The 8,839-nt window shown below is 36.9% G+C and overlaps 1 protein-coding gene across 2 annotated transcripts; it reads left to right on the forward strand.

The window, feature by feature from the left end:
• Positions 1-541: 541 nt before the first annotated feature.
• On the forward strand, positions 542-7,292 carry LOC107661198 (platelet-activating factor acetylhydrolase IB subunit beta-like). 2 transcript variants are annotated; one of them, XM_016450679.1, is made up of 7 exons: positions 542-924; positions 2,455-2,458; positions 3,914-3,994; positions 4,134-4,223; positions 5,509-5,625; positions 5,732-5,854; positions 5,984-7,292. In XM_016450679.1, exons 3-7 carry the CDS (start codon positions 3,917-3,919, stop codon positions 6,260-6,262), a joined length of 687 nt encoding a protein of 228 aa, XP_016306165.1. In that variant the 5' UTR covers positions 542-924; positions 2,455-2,458; positions 3,914-3,916; the 3' UTR covers positions 6,263-7,292. The 2 variants fall into 2 exon arrangements, with proteins under 2 accessions (XP_016306165.1, XP_016306164.1); XM_016450678.1 differs by lacking the exon at positions 2,455-2,458.
• Positions 7,293-8,839: the final 1,547 nt, after the last annotated feature.

Consider the following 8,839-nt stretch of genomic DNA (forward strand, 5'->3'; position numbering starts at 1 on the left):
GTGTTACAAGCTCTTGGTGCATAAAGAAGATCTGTAAAGTTGCAAAGACTAAAGTCTCAAATCCAAAGAGATATTCTTTATAAAAGTTAAGAGTCAACCAGCCTACCTAAAACGGCTCGTTCTAACACGCCCGCACATGTCTACATCATGATGTGGGAAGATTTGCATAACGCCGCCCAAGTTTTTAAAACTTTTTATATTTTATATATTTAAAGTGAGTTTTTTGGGCAGTAGAGTAGCGCTTGTTGTTTGTCATTTCTCCGATCACAAATGCAGACATGGTTTTTTAACCTTAAACCGCATAAACACATTTCATTACACCAAATACACAAAATAATGTTATTTTTAGCAGCATCATATGACCCCTTTAAGTTCTTGTATATCGAACTGTTCTAAACAAGCCGTATTAAATATAAGCAGGACACTCTTTCTCGTGGAATACTGATTCGATTATAACGGTTATTCCAATCATAGATCTCGCCCATATTTTGCCTTCATGAGGCGGGACAGCGCTAAATGGGAAGTGCGTGACTATGGCTGCCGGCGGAAGTGAGGCTGCCAGAAAGTGCGAGGGCGGGTTGCGCAGGGAAGTGGGGAGGTGGTTGGTTGGATGCTATTTGGTTTACATAACCCAAACGTTTACTGTGATTTCTTGAAAAGGCCTCGCGCCGTATACTCACATAATTAAAACATCCAACATTATTATTGCTGTGTAGCCTGAGTCAGTTAAGGTTGCATAGTTTTCTAAGGGAGAGCTGGAAAAAGCAAAGTCGAGGTGCGCGGCAGCAGATACACTCATCTGCATCTTTCCCGGACAGACAGTCAGTCGACTGCGGTGCTGCTGTACGTGACTGAGGGAGCCCTGCCCTGCTGCACACCAGCAGCTCACTCATTGCAGACGGGATTTGCAAACACTGTAGCCAGGTTAGTCAAAAGGAGGCGTGCATAGAGATGGGCGTGATGTGCGTGTGCACCCGGGATTGTGGTTTCCTTTTTTCCCAGTTGTTGATTAATTCTTCGTTATACCATCAGCTAAATAATACTGACTGCGGTCAAGTTGGTTTCATATTCACATATTCGGAGTTCTGCTCTCAATAACTTTCTTACGGTGTATGCAGAATGGTTCGTATGAGTAAATTATAATGGCCAAGTATGACTATCAGCTACAACTCTGTTTTGTTTTATAAAAGCGTAAAAAAGCATTGATCTCTATGGATGGTGGTGACGTCAATGATCTTTAAGGGACCGTCTAATTATTTGGCATATTTGACGTATACTCGCCCAGGCTTCTAACCTAAACATTTGTTTTATTTGATATAGAAACCTTCAAAAACAAGTCGTTAATCATCTATAAATGAAGTAATAATAATTTCTATGTATGTATGAATGTGTATGTCCTTGTCAAACATGACAGAGTAAACGAAAATCACAACTGAACTATTGTTTCATTTCATTTATTTATTTATTTATTTATGCATGCGTATAGTGCTTTTCACAATAAATATACTTTCAAAGCAGCTTGATAGAAAATGCATGTTTCTACATTCTACATTGCAAATAAGAGTAATCGTTTTTTTAGGTCACTGTGACAATTGTCCATATCTATCTATCTATCTCTCTATATTTAAATGATTGGTATGTTCTGTTCTCTTTTTAATGAGGCAGGTTTTAACATAAACAATATGATACATTAAAGCTTGTAGTTTTCCGGTTTTCACGTTTGGTTAAAGTTAGGTTGTTTATTTTCATTAAAAGTGTTAATAATATATATTAATATTTGAACTGATTTGTCAAATATGGTAAGAAAATGTTTTACACACTCTAGCTGCAAATTTAAGTATATCAGTTTTCACCCTCAAATTTCAGTAGCTTTTGATGGGTGGCAAAGATTGGCCTTTACAACATTATCATATATCTGTAAGGTCTGTCTTTCATATTATTAAATACACTGCAGCTAAACATTTCACCTCAGATGAACTTGGCAATGTTAAGTTTTATAAAGATTTGTCTCTGTACGTGCATGTGTTAATGAGTACACATGATTCTGCTGTTCACAAGTGCATTGAAATTCCTATGAAGGTGTTTTCAATTTTTCATGAGCCAGCATTTATGTTTTAATACTTTTTGAATTTATTTCTCAAAAACATTTCAGCCCTTATGTGCAACTTAGAGGACATGTACCTAACATCTTTAACTCCACGCTGAAGTTTTTCACCAAAAAGTACTGAAATGTGTCATTTCATCAACTTTTATTGGTCAAAGAAAAACACGTTCACAGTAAATAAATAAATAAATAATATTTAAAGGGGTAATGAACTGCCTTTTTTATTGTTTTGTACTGTTCTCTGAGGTCCACTTATAATGTTATCAAGATTTTTACATTAAAAAAAACACATCATAATTGAGAAGTAATAGGTTATTTTCTGTCCTTTGAATAGGCGTGGTGGATTGTAGACTCGTAAGTAAACGCCCACTGCTAAGATTGGCTACTAGTTATGTAGGTTTGACAGCCTACATCCTTCACAGATGGACACTGCTGTGATTTAGGTTAAAAAATTAAAATATGGTACATATCAAACAATCTGTAGTAGCAGACAAAGCAATAGTGACCACGTAATAAAAACAGTTACTCACACTTGTGTGGTGCGACATTACTGTTGGATCCAATATAGTCGCACAGCATCATCTTTTAGTTTCAGTGTTTCTGAAAATCCTACATCGTATTGTGCCGTGTTTGTAAATGAATCCACAGTAAAATTAAGTAAACAAAGGACCAAGTTCTTACTGATACTTCTAGAACTTCATTAAAAATAAAGTCCACTCTTTCCTAATGTTAGGATCAGAGGGAAGGCAATGCAACTGTGTTTTTCCACAGCTTGGCACTGAGGTGCGTCTTGTTGTCTTCGCATCCGTCTATATCGTTTGGGTTCTTTGTAGACCTGCATTTCTCTTGTTATTTACCCAATACATGTGTGAATCGGTGGGCGGAGCTAAACAGGCAGTGGTGTAGAAGCAGGCGCTGATCATCTGCGGATAGCCACACTATTACATCATAAAGTGGCATATTCCACATCCTGTTGTTTTGGCAGATTGGCTTCAAAATGAGATGTTTCTAGACTAACAAAGTTTGAGTTCTGAAACTTTTTTTTATAGTACAATGGCCTCTTATATGTCACAAGATCAAGGGATTTTGATTTCTCAGTTCATGACCCCTTTAAAAAGTTATTTTCATTCATTACAGCATAAAGTAATCTATCTTAAACATTTTTATGAATGACTGAAGTTATCTCCATCTCATGCTGGTGAGAACAAATGTGAAAAAAAAAAAACTTTTAGACGGTCCCTTACTTCTCCGGCGCGCATAGACTGATATTCGCAGTAGATTCAGCGCAAATATAACAGACGGCTTGATTCCATTATTTGTAGCTGATTGTCAAACATGTCAATAATAGTAATTCATTAATATTAGCATTTTTTTCATCCACCGTTGGGAAGATACTGGAAAAAAAAAATCCGAATGTCTGAATATGAAACCAACTTTACCGCAGCCAATAACTTGACCATCCCTGTCAGTAGCAGTCATTAAAGCACATATATGAAGCGTTAATCTTTATTGCACAACCTCTGCTGTGTGTTGGCCTCATTCGGGGTCCTCATCCTCACAACACTAAATGCAAAATAGGCGCTCTTTGTGCGGCGTTTATGTTCTCGGATTGATAAGTGTGCTTGGCATGCGCGGAACTGCCCTTTCAATTAATTATATTTTGCTCAGAGTGAATATTATTGACAGATTAATTACTAAATTTCAACTCACTGCAATCTGAACTAGTCAACAACTGCTATTCATTTCCATTACGTCACCACGTCCGCTCATTAGTCGTGTTGTTTTGTATCACCTGTGTTTGTGTTGTAGAGAATGAGCGCGGAGGAGAATCCTGCTGCTGAACCTGCGCCTGTGATCGACGTGCAGGGAGACGGACGCTGGATGTCACAGGTGTGCCCCATTATGGAAGACAGTATAAACTTGTGCTTGTAACAGCTCAGAGTTGTGCAAATCTGTTCCTATGTCATAACACCTAGCTCTGCTTATGGATTAGTGTAACATGCTTGGAGTTGTCCTATATTTTTTGCAGCATAACCGGTTTGTGCAGGAGTGCAAGGATGCAGAGCCTGATGTTCTGTTTGTGGGGGACTCAATGGTGCAGCTTATGCAGCAGTATGAGGTGATTGTTACCGCGTTAATTAGTTAGTCCATGAAAGGAGAGCCATGTGTGTCCATAACATTCGATTACAGTTCCATTTATTCAGGAAGAAGACACTTTTATCCAAATACAAACGAGTATAATTCTAACAGAAGCAACAAATTCAAAGGGAGAAACAAACAGTGCTCCCATACCAAGCTTCCAGAAATAAAAGAACAGTAGAGCAGGAGTGTATGTGCAAGATGTTGAAATGCACTCCACACATAAACTAATAAAAACTGGCATTTAGTGGTTTGCAAGCTGAAACATAATGTTTTATATTCCAAATTAATTACAATTTTATTCTTATTAAAGTATATCATATGAAACTGGTGTAGTTTTATAAATAATGTATTTATAAATATTATACATGTACTTTTAGCCAATCATAGAAATTCAGATATGAAATTTTAAATAATATTAAACCGCAAAACTTTGCTAAATTAATTCAGATTTTTATTTCATTTTAATGATGCTAAGGGGCTGGGCGATATAGCAAAAAAATTGATCAACGATGTAATGTTTCATATCGTTCGGTATCGATAATTATTGACATTTTTATAACCTTTTTTAAAACAAAGAGCAATAGAAATGTTTTTTTTAATTTAACCACTGTATTTTTAAATTAACCCAATTTATTGAGACAAACAACAAATATTTTTTGTTTTAACAATGAAACACAAAATAAAAATTAAACAAATATCTCATTTCTAATGTTGAGGCCACAGGAGGGCGCAATGAACAAAATAATGCAGAGCATTTAAATTGTCAATGCAAGGAAGTAACTTGCGTGCATTATGTCTAAATTAACTCATAAAAATTTAATATAATTTCGTAAATTGCATAAACAATTATGAACAAAACAGCATCACGTATTTATGCATTGCTTACCAGTTCTTTGCAATACTTCATTCTGATTGGTGTTTCATGGCATTAAGTGGTCAGATATTTTTGAATAATGATTGTTGTCCAGGGCAGCACTGTGAATTTCTGAATTTCATGTTAATTTATTGATTGGTAAATATCCATATAATAAATTGAATATATGGTATACCAGTTATGACACTTAAAGCCAGTCTTACCTTTCTGAAATGAAAAAGGCATGGCTCTTTTTACTTATGCTTTGTTAAATGTGCACCTGATAATGTTTTGTGTCTGTTGTAGATTATTATTAATAATAAGCATTTAAAAGGTTTTCATATAAATGTCCATATTTGGTTTACATTAGTTACATTTGGTTTACAGTTCTTATTTGTGCTGGTTTCAGGTGTGGAGGGAGCTGTTCTCACCTCTCCATGCTCTGAACTTTGGCATTGGTGGAGACACAACCTGTAATGTGCTGTGGAGACTACAGAATGGAGAACTGGAGAACATCAGACCCAGGGTGAGGAAGCGTTTTTTTTATTTGTTCTAATACCTTTAACAATATTTGCCATAAAGCAAAATGTGTGTTTACTGCTGGAATTGAATCCTTATTTGTTTTTCCACAGGTGGTGGTTTTATGGGTAGGAACCAATAATCATGAGCACACTGCGGACCAAGTTGCAGGAGGAATACTGGCCATTGCACAGTTAGTTATGACTCACCTCCCCAAGTCCAAAATTATTGTTTTGGTGAGTTACCTAAATCACAATTTCTGTATATTGAAAATATGAGACTTGGTGTTCTAATTAACAGAGTATCAACTCTGAGCAGTTCAGTTATTTGTTTGAAGCTGATTAGTCGTAATTCCTGTCATTCAGGGCCTGTTGCCAAGGGGAGAGTTTCCTAACCCCCTGAGAGAGAAAAATGCAGCAGTGAATAATCTACTTCGCGCATCTCTACCTCGACTCGGCCCTGTTCAGTTTATTGATATGGGAGGTAGTTTTGTCCACTCAGATGGGACTATTTCCTCTCGAGACATGTTCGACTTCCTGCATCTGACTGCCAGTGCATACAGGACCCTATCAACGACTCTTCATGAGATGCTGCTTCAAATGTGGGAGGAAACGCCTCAGGAGAGGCGGGCCTCACTGGTCTAGGAAGGGGCACTGCATTGGTCAATCACTGGAGAGGCAAGGTTAAGAATTGTTTGCTATTCAGAATTTACCTAAAATACCTTATTTAGCAAGACAAAGAAAAATACAAAAAGAACAGCAAAACAAAAGGGGATGTAGGACAGTGGCCAATTTTATATGATCAGTAGAAAATGTGTATATGCATCTAAGATGCATAATAGACAACAGTATAAGAAAGAAGACTAGATAAGAAATATCTGTGACAAGAGATAGTTTTTCTTAGGACATGTTGCTTTGCGGTGGGACCAGAATTTCATCAAAATCCCATTGTCACAGTCTGAACAACCTTTAATAGTAGCACTTACTCTGCCATCTTCTCCGTGCCTTCATACATGCACTCGGTCACACAGTGGTGTTATGATGACTGCAACATGATTCAGTTCACACAAGAGAAATCATGCCTTTGAAATATGTATGTCTTGCTCCCATATTAAGATCTTTGGCACAGAGGCGTCTGAAACCTCCTTTTTCTCTTTTGCCCTTTCATATTCCCAATAACACACCTATGATATATTAGAGGAAGACTGGAGTGAAAACCATCAAACCATGTCATACCTTGTGTTTGTGAGTTTGGGTGTGAGAAAGCTCCTCCTCTTAAGCATCTAATGCACAATCGTGAGGTTTTCAGTGTTAATATTTATCTCACTTGCATCCATGTTTTTGTGTATGTGTCCATGCGCTCTATAAAGTATTATGTGAAGAGTTAAATGTGAGTATGGGAGAGCCAGTGGGCAAGAAGTGATATATAAAGTTAAGTAAGTGAGTGTGTGTGTGTGTGTGTGTGTGTGTATTTATGTATATATATAAATAGAATCTGTTAGTATTAATGTACTCTGTGCAAAGTGCTTACTGGTGCTGGTGTATGTGAATGTTTTTGTGTTCGAGTGTAAGAGATCAACCATCTATAACTATGTGTATGGCCCGCAAAGCGTGCACTGTTACTGCGGCACAACTGCCACATGCTTCAGATCCAAGCATTCCAATAAATCGGCAGAGATCGAACCTCGTGTGTACACTTTATTTCACATGCTGTGTGGGATGTTTATTTCAGTTTAATTTTACAGCATTTGTACTGCGCTTACATGATGCTTTTAAACGAATCCAGTGAATCTGCATTTAATCAGTAATCAGGCTCTAAATCAGTCTGCCTAAGAGTTTCTACATCCACATTCAATTAGTTATTTTGAAACAGTATGCTTGAATATTCACTGATCAGTTTTTCTCAAATACAGGAATATTAGACAATAGTGCATTGTATATCAAGAAAAGACATGGGAGGAGCGTCATGCTGGAGGCAAATATAATTCTGTATCATTCATGATTATGAATCTGCTACGGAAATACAAAATTAGTAAAACCCATTCAGCCTGTAGAGGGAGACATAACACACCAACCTGTGTAAATAACCTACTGCGGAATCATGTAGATGATTTGTAACCATTCATTGAGAAATGCAATAAGCCTCCAACATGGAAACCTCTAAATAGGTGAACAAACCGTCACTATAATTCGTGGGTAGGCCTACAACATTTTTATGAATGGTCCTCTCTACCCAAAAAGAAGATTTTTTTTCTCTGTTAGTTGGGTTGATATCACAAGCGAATAAACTGAATCTTATACTGATTTGAAAACATGAATAGTATCATCATCACTATCGAGTGTCATCATGAACTATCAGAAGAACTAAAACTGCCAAAAATCGTATACTTTAAATGTAAAATGGAAACCAGTTCACAAATACTACAGGGGCAATGACATGCTGTGCGTCAATTGCCTATTTTTATGGGGTCGTATACGACAGGGATTCATACAGGTTGCATGAATAGAGAGACAGTGATAAGTTAGTGCTGATGATGACACAAGCTCAAATGGAGCTCTGTTCCTATGATACAGACTGTCACTTGGATAACTTCGCCCTCTGTATATTACCATATATAGGGATGTGCATCTCATGACTCAGGCCGATACGATACGCATCACGATGCATAGCCAACGATACGATACATTAAAGATACATATGAAGCAGCTACCGATGCGATGCGATACGATTCACCCCTGTTACGATGCAGTGCGATCTGATTTCGATTCGATTTGATTCAACACAATGCGATTCGATGCAATATGATGCAATGGATAAAATATGATCACTTTTAATGCCTCGAGGCCTGTTTCATAAAACAAGTTAACCAAATAAGCCAGGCTTATTTCAGTTAGTCTGACTCATTGTCAAATGATTTGGTTCCATAAAGCAAATTTAACATAGGCCTAGATCAATTAGTCACTGTGGCAACTTATGCTGGGAAACTAACCTGGTCTAAAGCAGGCTAACTCTCAGGCTAACTGTCTCACATACTATTATTTAAATTTTTTTTTATTTTATTTTTTTTTACAATTTCTAGCATGCAGCCTTTCTCTCTGGTTGCATTACAGCTGTACCTTTAGTTTGCAGAACAGATAGCAGAACATTACAATCTAAAATGGCTCTTTAAAGCATTAAAATAACTAAATTAAAAGTTAAAATCACTGAATTAAAAATGAAAA

Source organism: Sinocyclocheilus anshuiensis, unplaced genomic scaffold (genome assembly GCF_001515605.1).
Source record: "Sinocyclocheilus anshuiensis isolate Anshui unplaced genomic scaffold, SAMN03320099.WGS_v1.1 scaffold1365, whole genome shotgun sequence".
Lineage (NCBI taxonomy): Eukaryota > Metazoa > Chordata > Actinopteri > Cypriniformes > Cyprinidae > Sinocyclocheilus > Sinocyclocheilus anshuiensis.

What these genes read in the sequence shown, in the direction of transcription:
- LOC107661198 (XM_016450679.1), top strand. Translation starts at nt 3,917, where the DNA reads ATGAGCGCGGAGGAGAATCCTGCTGCTGAACCTGCGCCTGTGATCGAC. An exon ending in AGCTTATGCAGCAGTATGAG is followed by an intron (nt 4,224 to 5,508) that starts GTGATTGTTACC and finishes TGCTGGTTTCAG; the next exon opens with GTGTGGAGGGAGCTGTTCTC. An exon ending in TGGAGAACATCAGACCCAGG is followed by an intron (nt 5,626 to 5,731) that starts GTGAGGAAGCGT and finishes GTTTTTCCACAG; the next exon opens with GTGGTGGTTTTATGGGTAGG.